The sequence below is a fragment of the Lepidochelys kempii genome, chromosome 7 (genome assembly GCF_965140265.1).
Source record: "Lepidochelys kempii isolate rLepKem1 chromosome 7, rLepKem1.hap2, whole genome shotgun sequence".
NCBI classification, from domain to species: Eukaryota; Metazoa; Chordata; order Testudines; family Cheloniidae; genus Lepidochelys; species Lepidochelys kempii.
Genome location: NC_133262.1, coordinates 57,544,877 through 57,560,658, shown reverse-complemented (window position 1 = coordinate 57,560,658; position 15,782 = coordinate 57,544,877). Strand labels below are relative to the sequence as shown.

Below are 15,782 nucleotides of genomic sequence, written 5' to 3'. Positions count from 1 at the left end.
AATGGTTAACCAGACGTTGTGAAATCTCCAAAAAGGTTCAGGATTCAGTTTGAATTTTTATCAAACATTCAGCTTGGTGTTTTTCTTAAGTGTCTGCTGCTCAGCAATCCATAGGCTAAATCCTGGAGAGCAACATAAAAAGGGATCATCATTGTATGTCTATAATGTTCCAGCTGGCACCAAGTTGATGAGGAACGTTTAACCCGATGGGTGCAGAGAGAGGATGATTTCATGATAGTTTGGGCAGTTTGACAGGGATTCAGTTTATAATTAATTTTCATGCTCTGTCAGTGAGTACACAAGGGCAAACAGAGATTATATACCAATAAAAGTTCAAAGGAATTCATTCCTAGTGTGACAGTTCCAGTCACCATTGTTAGTTCAGAGCTTATCTTGTTAACTCAGAGGAACTGAGAGCTCCGATTGGCTAATTGCTTGCACCCCCTTTTTGATGTGTAGAATATAAAAACTGAGGAGTCTGAAATACAAAGTAAACCCCTGTTCAAACCCAGAATAATTGCTACACTCTGCAATGGAACCTCTGGGAGCAACAAGTGTTTTCCTGGTGATTTGTGTCTCTTGCCTTCTTTTCCTTTCGGCATGGAGAAAGGTGTCTGGAAGCGGGAAGCTGCCTCCTGGCCCTGTTGCTTTTCCCATCATAGGGAACACGCTGCAGCTAAATACGAAGAATTTACCCCAACATGTAGATGAGGTAAGGGTGTTTTCATGGTATCAGTTGCTGGGTTGTAGGTGGACATTTAAACAGAGCCTGGCTCAAGCCTAGCCTGGCGGCAATTCCACATTAGCTCAAATTTCTGACTTCTTATTTCACAAAACAATCAGTCTTGGAGGGTAGATGTAAATGGTTGGTGATAATATACTGCTTGTTTTAGAGGGGGTCTTATTCACAGTTAATCCAGAGTGCTCCCTGCAGCTGCACTGCAGTGAATACACGTTATTACAGGGTGTGGAAAGTGGTCTAGTAGGTTATATAAAGAACTGGCAGTCAGGTGCCTTGGGTATTGTTCCTACCTCTGCTACAGACTCCAGGTGTGCTCTTGGGCATGTCACTTAACCCCTCTGTGCCTTAATTTTCCCATCTGTAAAATTGCTCTAATGATACTTGTCTGCATCACAAAATGATGGTAAGGCAGAAACTGCAGGTCAGCTTTGGAGAAATGACATTGTAGTGCTGCATGTTCTGACATTTTAGCCAGCTCTGCAAACACACCCTGGGATTGGAGAGACAGGTTTGATTCTTTCCTTCTGGCAAATCATCACAAATAATGAGGATTGTACAAGAAAAATTCTGCCCCCAGTTACAGCCGTTTACCCTCATTGTCTTCACATCATGCCCTGAGATACAGATGTGTTTGTCTGTTTATTTGCACAGATGTAATCAATTGGAAATTGGATAATAATTCTGTTGATGATATAAAAGGGGAAACAGAATCTCACTTCTGTCTGTCTTTGGCTCTGCAGGGCTGACAGAAGTAAAATGAAGGGAAACCTCTCTCTTGCTATTGTCAAATCAGCTGCCATGACTGAATAAATGCAAGCAGCGTTTCTGTGGAGTTAAAATGGTCATTTTAACATAGCACTCAAGATCACCATTGAAAGGCCCTATATTAATGCAGTCTGCTCTTATAATGAGATAATTGTATAACACGGACAGAATTATCCTGGGAGCACTCAGACACACACATCTATAAGGAAAAATGTTTAAAATATGAGGATAACAAAGTGAAGCACTGAAAAGTCAGGAAGTCCCAGATCCTCCAAGATATGTAGGTGCATAACTCTCATTGAAATCCTTGGAGTTAGGCTCCTAAATACCTTGGAGGATCTGGGCCGAAATGGCCAACTTTGGACGATGATCAGTAGTAAAACTTGCCTAGTATTAGTTCAGTGGCAAGAGAGCAATTCATCAGTTTATAATTTGATTTTCTCGAATTCTTATCCTAAATAAGTGGATCTAACTTAAAACTTATTGGTCTTTGTGCTAAATTTTTACAGCTCAGTGAAAAGTACGGCTCGATTTTCACAATATATTTAGGCTCAGAACGGGTTGTGGTGTTGTATGGATATGAGATTGTGAAGGAAGCTCTCGTCGGTCTTGGGGAGGAGTTCAGCGGAAGAGGAAGTATGCCATTATTTGAAAAAATGGCACAGGAACCAGGTACATTTCAAATAACTTCAGCATATAGATCTGATGTTTTCTGTATGGGGAGAACACAATTGAGAACTGAAAAGCGGAAACAGCTGGAGTTTCAATGATGCAGTTGTAAATATTGGATAAATAGTCTTGGTTCCAGAGCTCATTCCCCATTGCACTACTGGTTCACTGACATGAATGGCTCCTAGCATCTCACTAAAGGTTTATGAGAGGTAACAAACAGCCAGGCCAATCTACCTTCCAAGGCCCAGAATACAGCCAGGAGAGCAGGGCTGGATTGGCAAAAAGGGTCAGAACAAACCATGAATTCCTGTCCCCTTCTTTACCTGTCCTCCCTAACTAGGTAGATTCCATGAGCGGAGAAGGATTATTTTTATCCTTTCATAATAAAAAGTGAGGGAATAATAAATATGGAAATTCCAAGATGTCCTTTTCAAGAAGTCTCTTATCTCATTTATTCATTAAGTGAAGAATAGTTATATTACTATCACAGTGACTGTGAAAACAACCTTCAGCATAGTTACTTGACTACACAGGAAAAAAACTATGTGAAAGGAACATTATTAAGGTTGTAAAGTCAAGCTCTCCGAAATTAGGGAATGCTAAAATTAAGATATGTCTGTGTAGTTGCATGAGTTAATGGAGTAACTGATAGCAGTAGTAGGTTTTCATCTCACATGTGGACAGGCACAAAGTGCTGTGCGGCGCTGGTGCATGTCTCCGCAGGACAGAACCTTTGGAGATTTTAGCTGCTAAACTCTATTACGTGAAAAGTGATTTTTTTCAAAGGCTTGTAATTTGGGCACATTCTGGGAAACCACTGAAAATGAAGTGACCTATAATGGCCAATTAACACCTCTGCAGTGGTAGGATGATGGAGGGTTAGTAGTCAGCAGGGTGTCTTATAAATCATTGCAATGGGCCATAAAAACAGCGTCTGTTAAGTGTGAACCTCTTTTGCAGTCTGTCCCACCTTGTTTTTAGCTTGGACACTCTAACTGCTGCAGACCTGAGGAAGAGCTCAGTGCAGCTCAAAAGCTTATCCTTCCACCAACACAGGTTGCTCCAATAGAAGATATGACCTCACCTACCTTGTCTCTCTGATATCCAGGGTTCCACATGGCAATAGCAATACTGCAATCAGTATTTGCAATGTAGCTGTAATGTCGTCTCCCTAGTAGAACAAAGACACAATATCAGTTAAGTTGAAATGGAACCTTTGACTCACCAATGTTTGGGTATTTTTCAAAGAGGCAAACTGAGTCTGGCCCTCCCTCCTTTCATTCCTGTTTTCTTCCCATTTCCAGGTATTGTTTTCAGCAACGGGGAGCGGTGGAAGAAGCTCCGCCGATTTGCCCTCACTAACCTGAGAAATTTTGGGATGGGGAAGAAAAGCATTGAGGAGCGTATCCAGGAAGAAACCCATTTTCTAGTGGAAAGGCTCAGAAACACAAATGGTGGGCATTGTTTCATGTCTGTTGGAAACTGAGGGAATCAAAGACTCTTGTCTTTCTGTTTTTCATGATGTTTAGTTCAAACGTCTTATAACTCAAGCCATTAACTGCACATATAACAACCCGTGTTAACGTAATGGGAAAGGATGTGTGAAACATTCCAGAGATGACCATTTCTGGCTGTTTTTTTCTTACATTTTCTCCCCTCTGATCTGTGATCAATGAGCAAATGGAAGATATTTGTCTAGAGTGTATAGACACTAACACAGTGAGCCATATTAGAGCGGGTTAGTTCCAGTGTGCTGGGTTAACAAGACACCCAGGCCTACAGTTTGCTTCTTCTCATTTTCTCTCGGCTAGATATCTGATACACATTTGGCACCTACATTCGATAGTGATAGGCTCCATCAGAATGTTTGAAATCATGGTGTACTTTTACAGTGCTTCATAACGGGCACTCATTGTCTCTTATGTTATTCCTCTTCATTCTTTGCGGAACATAGGGCCTTCCCCAGCACCTTCCATCTTTGCCAGTCTCCTACTGCAGTCTTACCTTTTTCCAATGTCAATTTGCTAACTAACAATTCTGCTTATATTGTGCATTTCCATGTTATTCATGGTCTACTTATTGCCTCTTGCCATGGGAGTTCCAGTCCAATGCCTATCTTATTATATTATTCAAGTCTTTTGTCCATGTATGTTCTAGCCATCTGCATTCCAGAATTTCCTGTCCCATCAGTTTTTGTTTCATCTTTCTCCAGAGTTCTTCATTTGTGATTTTTCTTTCTACCCATCTGATATTGAGGATTTGTCTATGGCAGCTGTTTATAAGAACTTGGAGTATAGATATAAGGTCTCAATACGTTTCCAAGTTTCAGCATGATATCGTAAGACTGACTTTACAATGGTGCTAAATATTTGAAGTTTAGTTGGGAAGGTAAGATTTGTATTTCTCCAGATCGGATTTAGAGTTACAAGGGCATGTCTGGCTTTTGCTATTCTGGCTTTAATGTCTTTGTCTGTTCCACCTGTTGTATTTGAGATTCTGCTGAGATATGTGAAATATCAGAGCTCTTCTGCGTCAGTGCCAGTGACACTCCGAAATTATTATTTATATTCCAGTAAGGTCTAGCGGTCCCAGCTGATATTGGGGCTCCTTTGCATATGGACTTTTGGAACAAATGGTTTGAGACAATCCGTGTCCCAAGCAGTGTACATCTTAAATAGACGTGAATGAAAACAGTGGAAGAAATTAATGATTTTCCCTGCTATTTTAGAGGTGGAGAACTCAGACCCATGCCAGTGTCTTAACCACAAGGTCACCCTGCCTCTTGCAATATTTAATGCAACACTAAGGGCTAAACTGAAGTTGGCTCTGCCCATCTGGTGAATTGTGAGTGGGAGAGGAGAATGCACTGAGCCCCTTCCCCACCCCTGGTACCACATTAGTGCTGCTACTTGGGCACCTGAGCCAAGGGTAGCTATTGCGTTGGGAATGAGTCAAAGAGAATCGATGGGTGAGGGACACGAGTAGGGGTCTGGTGCATGAAGAAAATGCTGCTTCTGGATGTCCCCCATGAGCACTGTGGCCTCAAGTCAGAGGGGTGATCTCTTGCCCATAATTCCCAGGAATGTTGTGCTGGTCCCTCTGATGCTGCAGCCCCAGGTTAGTTCTCAGTTACCAGCCCCGTGTGTTCCTTGTGCTTTTGAGGAAGGAAGAACCTGAAATGGAAGCTAAGATGTCACTGGTGAGCCAGTGGGAAATTCAGCCTCCCCAGCTGTGTTAGCTGAGCTGTGGGGCCTGCTTAGTGGACACTGAGGGCAGAAAGCAGCCCCATCCCCTCTGCTCTTGTGCTGGGAGCCTTTATTCCTTCCCTAGCACAGCAATCGTGCGTTTACGCTGCACGGCCTGGGCTGGCAGTGCCAAGGGGAGATTGCTGTGCTCTGGGAGTTAGTGATGATGCTACAACAACACAAGCAATGGCAGAGCCCTCTGAGCAAGATCCTGTTGTCAACAGGTTGGGATCCTTTCTGTGAAATGGGCCCCAAGACAGACAGGCATGTGTCACCCAGAGAGGCACTGATGGCCCCTGGTCAGACCAGAGTGTGCCCGGCAGAGAGCAGCAGAGCAGACAGAGTGAAAACTGATTGCCAAGAAAAAAAAGTGGCACGTGTTTAATTTAGCATGTGAGAGGTAAGAGGGGGGATTGGGGCAGCCCTAACCCACCCTCCTCAGGGAATATTGCTGTCAGCCCCACCTTAAGTCCTGCCCTATGGTTGGAGATCCACAACGTCCCAGTGTTGCTAGTGACTCTGGCACTGAGGGTCAAGACACTGAATTAAAACTAACTCTTTTTAGTTTTGTTTTGCTCCAGGGCGGCCCTTTGACCCCACCCTCTTCCTCACCCATGCCGTCTCCAACGTCATCTGCGCCATCGTCTTTGGGGACCGGTTTGACTATGAAGATAAGAAGTTTGTGACTTTAATAAATCTCATAGAGGAAAATGGCAAGCTCCAGCGCTCCCCCTGGACAGCAGTATGTTCAGGGGTTTATTCCATTCTTCTCCTTTGTACTGGGGGAGGGGACAGAGATTTCTTTCTTTAACTATTTATTTTCCTTAAACAATTGTTATTTCAGATTCCCATAATGGTCTCCTTCTCCTTGTTAGGCTTATGCTACTACCACGCTGACCCTACAGCTTCTATCTAAGGATTGTTTAAATTCCCCCACAAAAGACTTCGTTAGCTCAGAATTAAGTTTGCTTGAGGACATTCTCTATCTACACAATTGGTAAAAATCAAGGAAATCACCAGTAAAAACACTATATCAATATTAACATCAAAACATACCCTAGCAGATTTGCAACGTGATAGGTGAATGTGATCACATTCCTCATCTCCAAAGCAAACGTCCTTTCACTTCCAGTTCACAGCCAGCCACCAAACATGGTATTTTAAGTAAAATATAAAACAGATTTATTTATGACAGAAAGATAGATTTTAAGCGATAAGTGGTAGGCATAAAGGATAGAGATGGTTACCAAAAATATAAAAATAAGCGCACAATCTAAGTTCTAGAAACTAAACAGGAGTTGACTCAAGCAGGGTCTCACCCTGATAGATAGTCCAAGCAGGATACAGAACTTCAATACACAGGCTGGAATTCTCCTCTATCCCAGGACCACCCCCCCCAGTTGTCTCGGATTGTCCTGGAGAGCTTCCCCGAGACCTTTGGTTGAGCAATCCCCCTGGAGTGGTCTTGTCCAATGGAGTCACGGGGTCCGGTAGTCCCTGTTGTGTGGTGCTTGCACAACTGTCCTTGAAGTGTAAATCCTTTGATTACAAGTCCCCTGCTTATTAGTGATCATTGAGTCCTCAAGTTCTCTGTCCTCAAGTACCCTCCTGTGAGTGGTTTGCTTTCTTTGTATGCCACTGGCAAATTTACAATATATTTCAGTAACAACCATAAAGCAAAATCTCATAACTTGATCCACACTAATGATATACACATTTGGACAGAACAATGTGTTTCAGCAGATCATGACTTTTCATATATCTTGCAGGGTATGCTTTGCATGAAACATATCATAATTATATGAGAGTGGTGAATATAGGGTTCCAGGGTGTTGCTTACAGGTACAGAGTGCCACAATGTCACTGCTGCATTTGTGAGGAATTTATGTATGTTGGGTACTCTGACTTATGTGACAAAGTTCCTCCTCTACCTTGGTGGGTCCTGCACTTATTGGCGGATTAGCTTGCCTCAGAGATTCACGGCAGCCCTCAGTTTGGCCACTTTAGTGGCTCAAATCTGCCGTTCACTCAGGTAAGCTCATCACTGGCCAGCATGGGGAAAAAGAGAAGAACAATCCCCCTCAGTCTCTGCTGATCCACCATGTAGGTCAGGGAACAGCCCAGAGACCTCCCCTCTGGTGAAACCCACAGTCCAGGTCAACTTCTCTTGTGTCTGATCAGGAGCTGGGAGGTTTTGGGGGAACCCGGGCCTGCCCTCTCCTCCAGGTTCCAGCCCAGGGCCCTGTGGATTGCAGCTGTCTAGAGTGCCTCCTGTAATAGCTGCATGACAGCTACAACTCCCTGGGCTACTTCCCCATGGCCTCCTCCCAACACCTTCATTATCCTCACCACAAGATCTTCCTCCTGGTGTCTGATAATGCTTGTACTCCTCAGTCCTCCAGCAACATATCCTCTCACTCCCAGCTCCTTAGGCACCCCCCTCTTAACTGATGGGAGGTCCTTTTTAAACCTGATTTAATGTCCTGATTAGCCTGCCTGTCATAATTGATTCTAGAAAGTTCTTAATTGACTCCAGGTGTCTTGATTAGCTTGCCTATCTTAATTGGTTCTAGCAGGTTCCTGATTGTTCTAGGGCAGCCCCTGCTCTGCTCACTCAGGGAACAGAAAACTATTCATCCAGTGGCCAGTATATTTGCCTTCTACCAGACTCCTGTACTCCACTTGTCTGAGTCTGTCACACTTAGTAGAGTTTGCAACGTTCTGTTGAATCCATTTTGATAAGAAGGTGCCAAAGAAACACTGAATTGTACAGCTGTAGTGAGTCATTTGCATGAACACTATGATTATCTGTTGTGTCCAGATAAATCCAGCTGTGTTTTTCTTTCATCCTTTACAGCTGTACAATTTTTTCCCGACTCTCATGGATTACATGCCTGGGCCTCACCACAGGCTATTTAGAAATGGTTTGGAGTTCAGAAAATTTGTTCTGGAGAGAGTGAATATGCACAAAGAGTCTCTGGATCCCAACTGTCCTCGAGACTTTATCGATGCTTTCTTCATCAAAGTGGAAGAGGTATGTGAGGGAAGTAGCCCTTTCTCTTTACTGTGGAGTGGATTATATGTATGATCGAGATTAATTTGTGAAGCAGTAACATAGTACATGGCTTTGGAGAAGACCTGAAGGGGACACATGGTCTCTGCCCAAGGAACATACATTATAATGGTCAAGCTCTGCTCTCTTCCTTCAAGTAAAGAAAAAAATCACCTTATTGGACAGAAAAGGCCCAATGCACCGCAGTAATGATGCTGAAATCTCAAGTGCTGTCGGCCATTTGTGTGGGATTTTTATAATGATCAGAGGTGGGTCATCTGTTGGGTAGAAGAATATATATCTGAACATATCCTACAGTTTTACTGCCAAGAATCAAAGATTTTCACCAAATCTTTTTGTAGGAGCAAAAGAATGGCCAGTCAGACTTTAATGTGGGAAGTCTGGTACGAAGCACGGTAGAGTTATTTATTGCTGGAACGGGGACAACCAGCGTCACCATGAAATTTGGACTCCTGATTCTTCTGAAATACCCAGAAATAGAAGGTAACACCATTACAATGGGCATTACTTGTCCCTGTATTGATAGTCTAAGCAAAGGGTCCAAAGGCTGAATGGGCCGTTCTGATTGAATTCCTCTCTCAAATCCAGATCAGTGTTGAGGCTCCCATGCAGGGGGAAGGAATTAATGCCGTGGGAGCCTCCATTGTCACTGACCACGCGGTGCCTGTTTTGTGAGTCACAGATACTTTCACACTCCAGGCATGTGAAATGGCAAAGTCATTGTGTCTTCAGATTTAATCAGCTTGTCGGTGTCAGGATTGTGTAAGGTTCTAAATCAGCGCTCTGCCGGTGCTAGAGACTACGCACAGAGCAGACAGGTGCAAGGTGAATTCCCACCTCATGGGCTTCCTCCATCTGCACAACCATGATTTGCCTTTGGTGGGGAAAGGTTTAGGACCAATCTCTTGCTGAGCAGTTGGTTATATGCACTTGTGGTAACATCCCATTAAGTCTAGTTTTTCTCATAACTGGGCATAAGTAAAATCACTGCGTTGGAATTATATTATTGCACTTTGTCATAGCTGCCATGGTCAGTAGCTTCTGTAGCACCAAATTGACCAGTTTTGTTATAATCCCAATGTGCATACAGTGTGACACAATGGTGCGCAAATCTCTGTGAATCCTGTTCTTTATCATTATTGTTAAACCGCATTAATCTGATGACAGAGAAAGTTCATGAAGAGATTGACCGCGTGATTGGCAGAAGCCAAAGCCCCTGCATGGCGGATCGAAGCCAGATGCCCTACACAGATGCTGTAGTACATGAAATCCAGAGATACATCAATCTTGTCCCATTAGGTTTGCCACATGCCGTGACTAGAGATGTTCATCTCAAACAGTACCTTATTCCCAAGGTCAGTTCTCAATGTGTCTGTGAAGGGTTGAGTTCTTTTACCTTTTTCTCCTTTTAATGTTGAGTTATTCACTATAGAAATGCTTCAACTAGATTTTGTGCGGTGGGGTTTTTTTTTTTGCTGATTTACCAATTATATACCAATTATTATTGAATCTCTCCAAGCCTCTGCATGAAGCAGACCAGCAGTTTGCAATCTGCAGGCTGGACTTTCATTCCTGGACATGGTTTCAGATCGTAGATGTGGAATAGGGAATAACTTTTTAGCAAGGGTACTCAGCTAAGATTTTGATATCAAACTAGTGTGTGCAAACATTCTTCTATTTTGAGGCCAAAGGGATTTTGTTTCTGGGGAAATTTCTTGGCACAGTTAGGTCACAAACAAAACAACATAGCAAATGCGAATGAGCAATGACTGAATAAGTTCAAAAAGTATTGGAGCCCTCCTCACCTTTGCTTAGTTCTGATCTGAATGCAAGTCAATCAGTACAAATATGAAACAAAACAAAAACTATACTTCAAGATTAAGGCATTTTTAACAGTGAGTCAAGCTCACACAGTTAATTCTTGGTTTTTGTATATTAAATGTTGAAAAATAGACTTGGATTTATATTAAATAGACTAACAGGTTCTAAGGCCGGAAGGATCATTGTGATCGTTTAGTTTGATCTCCTATATAACACGGGTCATAGAACTTGTTCAAGAGCAGGTCTTTTAGAAAAACATCCAATCTTGATTTTAAAAAATTGTCAGTGATGGAGAATCCATCACATCACTGGGTAAATTGTTCCGATGGGTAATTATTTCCCTCTTAACACAGGGGAAATTCACATAAAACAAAAGATAAACTAATCCGCCTTGCCTGACTTACCTATACTGGTTGCAATATTGGAGACTTGGGTTAGGATGGGTTGGAGAAGATGGATTTCCATCTGGCCTGTCTCAGTCCCAAGAGAGATCAACGATGTAAAAAAAGAGCACAAACAAAACCCTTCCCCCGTGCCCCACCCCAAGATTTGAAAGTATCTTGTCTCCTTATTGGTCCTTTGGATCAGGTGCCAGCCAGGTTAACTGAGCTTCTTAACCCTTTACAGGTAACAGGATGTTGCCTCTGGCCAGGAGGGATTTTATAGCACTGTATACAGAAAGGTGATTACCCTTCCCTTTATATTTATGACACCACTTTAACTCTTTTCTTCTGCATTTGCTAATTCAGGGCACCACGATATTTCCTTCACTGAAGTCAGTTCTGTATGACAGCAGGGAATTCCCAAACCCAGAGCAATTTAACCCGGGACATTTCTTGGACGAAAATGGTGCCTTTAAGAAGAGTGACTTCTTCATGCCTTTTTCTGCAGGTAAATTAAGCCATTTTTATTTCAGATCCCAGACTGTCTTCTGGCTTTACCTTGAACTTCCTAGTGGCTCTCAGACTGTTTAGTGCATAGTGTTTTCAGGTGGCCCATGAAGCAGAGTCTCTCACGCTAGCAAAGCATCTATCAGTCTTTAAAGAGTGTCACTTACTGTTCGTTGTCTGAAGTGAGTTTTTTTAACTAGATACACACTCCCCTCTCTTCGCTGGAAAGATATCCTTGAAATGCAGGGTTGGAAGTGACCTTGATAGGTCATCAAGTCCAGCCCCCTGCGCTGATGCAGGATCACGTAAATCTAGACCATCCCTGACAGGTGTTTGTCCAGCCTGTTCTTAAAATCCTCCAACAATGGGGATTTCACAACTTCCCTTGGAAGCCTGTTCCAGAGTTTAACTACCATTAGAGTTAGAAAGTTTTTGCTAATATGCAACCTAAATCTCCCTTGCTGCAGATTAAGCCCATTACTTGTCCTACCTTCAGTGGACAGGGAGAACAACTGATTCCTATCCTCTTTATAACAGCCCTTAACATTTTTGAAGACTATCAGGTCCCGCCTCAATCATCTTTCTCAAAACTAAACATGCCCAGTTTTGTTAACCATTTCTCAGCGGTCAGGTTTTCTAAACCTTTGATCATTTTTGTTGCTCTCTTCAGGACACACTCTAATTTATCCATGTTTCCTAAACTGTGGATCCCAGAATTGGAGAGGGTACTCCAGCTGAGACCTCACTGGTGCTGAGCAGTATGGGATAATCACCTTGCGTGTCTTTTATATATGACACTCTTGTTAATACACCCCAGAATGCTATTAGCCTTTTTTGCAACTGCATCACATGGTTGATTTATATTGAATTTGTGATCCCCTATAACCTCCCTGGATCATTTTCATCAGTTCTACTGCTTAGCCAATTATTCCCTATTTTATAGTTGTGAATTATAATTGTGCAAACATAAGCATACTCTCCACTCCATTATCCAAGTCATTAATCAAAATATTGACTAGTATAGGACACAGAAAAGGCCCTTCCGGGACCCCATTTTATACACCCTCACAGTATGAAAGCAAATCATTGATAGCTACTCTCTGAGTATGGTTTTTTAAACCAGTTCTGAACCAGTAATTTATCTAGACCACATTTCCCATGCTCGCTTATGAGAATGTCATGCAGGTCTGTGCCAAAAGTCTTATTAAAACCAAAATATATCACATCTACTGCTCCCCCTCTGTTTTCTATGCCAGTAATCCTGTTAAAGGAGAAAATCAGGATGGTTTGGCATGATTTACTCTTGACAAATCCATGCTGGCTATTCCTCATAACCCTATTATCTTCTAGGTACTTACCAATTGATTGTTTAAAAATTTGTTCCAGTATCTTTCCAGGCTGACTGGTCAACAATTCCCCAGGTTCTCTTTGTTCCCCTTGTTAAAGCTGGGTACCATGTTTTTCCATCTGCAGTCTTCTGGGACCTCACCCATCCTCCATAAGCTAACCGTTCTGAGATTGCTTCACCTAGTTCCTTAAGTTCATTGGGCCTTGCTGACTTGACTACATCTAACTTATCTGAATATTCTTTAACTTGTTCTCCCCCTATTTTGGAGTGTGTTTCTTTCCCCTTGTTGACAGGTTTCGGAGTAGCAGCCGTGTTAGTCTGTATTCGCAAAAAGAAAAGGAGTACTTGTGGCACCTTAGAGACTAAGCATAAGCTTTCGTGAGCTACAGCTCACTTCATCGGAATGCATGTAGCTCATGAAAGCTTATGCTCAAATAAACTTGTTAGTCTCTAAGGTGGCACAAGTACTCCTTTTCTTTTTCCCCTTGTTGTTAATATTAATTGTGTTGGGTATGTGGTCACCATTCACCTTTCCAGTGAAGACAGAAGCAGAAGGTGCATTAAATACCTCAGCCTTCTTGATGTCATCAAGGGGCTACTTAACCTCCCTACTTGAATCTAAGCTACTTAGCCTCCCTGCCACTCTGTTAACAGTGCCTTTCAGCCTTCTTCCTCCACCCTGCTATTCAGGACACCCACACCTCTCTACTTGTTACTTCTCTCCTTCTACTCAGTCACCACCATGTCACTCCCCCAGAAAACTGTTTAGCTCATTTGGAAAGTGGATAATCTATTCCTCAAACCCCACATCTTCCCACCCTTCACCCCCAACTGCCTTTAAAATGGCAATATAAGGAACTCAATTCCTCAGATTATCTGTGAGCAGCTTCTTAAACCCACGTACACTTTCATACCTTACTGAACTCTGAGAGACAACCATTATCCTCCAGGCACTTGCCCTGAATCACTCTGTGCATCTAACTTTAATCCTGAGGTTTTGCTTCCTTAATAACCATATTTAATATGTGCTACAAAGAAAGATCTCCAGCATCAATTCAAAATTCCTTTTTCACTGCAGGGAAGCGGATTTGCGTGGGAGAGAGTCTGGCTCGGATGGAGCTATTTTTGCTACTGACAACGATTTTACAGAACTTTACCTTGAAACCTGTTGTTGATCCCAAAGACATTGATATAACGCCAGTAACGACTTTTGTGTCAAATGCACCAAAATCATACCAGCTCTGTGTTCTTCCTCGATAAAGGTTACCTCAATATCCCCAGACCTGTGCATGCATTTGATTGTCTTTGATTCTGGACTCATTTACACAGTGACAGAAATGAACTCATTGTCTTGAAACAGATAAGTTACTAGTTTTTTATGTAACTTGGATTTAACAATATTAAGTATAATATAAAAAATTAACCATACAATTGATGGTCAAAAAGTCATGTACAATAATCGTGTAGTGTTCTCAGACAGGCTCAGGTGTGACAAGAAGCTGGGTATGTGTTGGGTTCATTTGTGGTGACAACTATGGAACTTCTTTAGACAGCTGTAAGGCTACTTTATTGACAATGAGTTAGTAACAGTGTCCAGCCCTTGTTCTCTGACCAGCCAATGAGAATAAATTGTGATGATGTAATACTTTTGGCTTGGTATTCTACTTTGATAGGCAGAGTTTCTGTGGCTTCAGACTGAACTAGAGTTTTCCCTCCCCTGCTTGTCCATGGAATTTAAACTAAGCACAGTGTTAATAAATACATAATACATATTTATGTAGTTTTATTATATGTGTGTGTGTGTATATATATATATATATATATATTTTCCAGGGCTGAGGCTGAGCTTCACCAAGTAGTCACTGAACCAACAAGACATGATGCCATTTTAGGTTTGGTATTGGTGAGTAGTGAGGACTTCATAGAAGAACTGGTTATAGGAGACAGCCTTGTTTTGAGTGATCATGAGGTAATTCAGTTTAAACTAAATGGGCAGAAAAACAAAAATAGATTGTAACTAGGGCCCTTTATTTCAAAAGAGCTTACTTAAAAAATTAGGCAATTAGTTAGGGAAGTGGATTGGACTGAAGAACTCAAGGATCTGAATTTGGAGGAGTCTTGGAGTTAAACTTTGACTTAAAGTATCTGAAGCCTGCATCCCAAGCAAGGGGAAAACATTCATAGGGAAGGGCTCCAGACCAAGCTGGATGAGCAAGCATCTCAAACAGGTGATTAAGAGAAATCAGAAAGCCTACAAGGAATGGAATATAAGAACGATCGGCAAGGAAAGCTACCTCTTGGAGGTCAGAAAGTGTAGAGATAAAGTGACAACTGCCAAAAGCTGAGCAGAGTTGTAGCTTGCAAAGGAAATTAAGAAAAATTGTAAAAGATTCTATAGTAATATAAATAATTAGAAAACAAGGAAAGAAGAGGGGGAACCGCTGAACATTGAGAATGGGGTGGAGGCAGAAGATAATCTAGGCATGGCATATCACCTAAACAAATACTTTGCCTTGGGTATTAATAAGGTTAATGAAGAGTTTAGGTAATGGGGAGGATAATAGGAACGAGGATATGGAAGTAGAAATTACCACATCCAAGGTGAACGTCAAACTCAAACAGTTTACTGAAACTAAATCAGGCAGCCCAGATAATCTCCATCCAAGAATATTAAAAGAACTGGCACATGAAATTGAAAGCCCAATAGCAAGGATTTTTAATGAAACTGTAAACTTGGGGATCATACCCTATGACTGGAGAATTGCTAATATGGTACCTATTTTTAAGAAAGGGGGAAGAAAATGATTCGGGAAGCTAGAGGCCTATTACTTTGATCTCAGTTGTATGCAAGGTCTTGGAACAAATTTTGAAAGAGAAAGTAGTTAAGGACTAAATGGTAATTGGGATAAAATACAACATGGTTTTACCAAAGGTAGATGGTGCCATACAAACCTGATCTCCTTCTTTGAGAAGATAAATTATTTTTTTAGACAAAGGAAATACTGTAGATCTAATCAACCTGGATTTCAGTAAGGCATTTGCTATAGTTCCACATGGGAAATTTTTAGTTAAATTGGAAAAGATGGGGATTAATATGAGACATGAACATGGATAAGGAACTGGTTAAAAGGGAGACGACAATGGGTCATACCAAAAGATGAAATGTCAGGCTGGAGTAGGATGATCAAGGGATGAGATGATCAAGGGCTGACAAATCCCTGAATAA

At 41.9% G+C, this 15,782-nt stretch overlaps 1 protein-coding gene across 1 annotated transcript; it reads left to right on the top strand.

The window, feature by feature from the left end:
- Positions 1-362: 362 nt before the first annotated feature.
- Positions 363-14,201, top strand: LOC140914640 (cytochrome P450 2H2-like). The gene is made up of 9 exons (XM_073352993.1): positions 363-712; positions 2,017-2,179; positions 3,484-3,633; positions 6,006-6,166; positions 8,282-8,458; positions 8,839-8,980; positions 9,665-9,852; positions 11,068-11,209; positions 13,635-14,201. Exons 1-9 carry the CDS (start codon positions 533-535, stop codon positions 13,814-13,816), a joined length of 1,485 nt encoding a protein of 494 aa, XP_073209094.1. The 5' UTR covers positions 363-532; the 3' UTR covers positions 13,817-14,201.
- Positions 14,202-15,782: the final 1,581 nt, after the last annotated feature.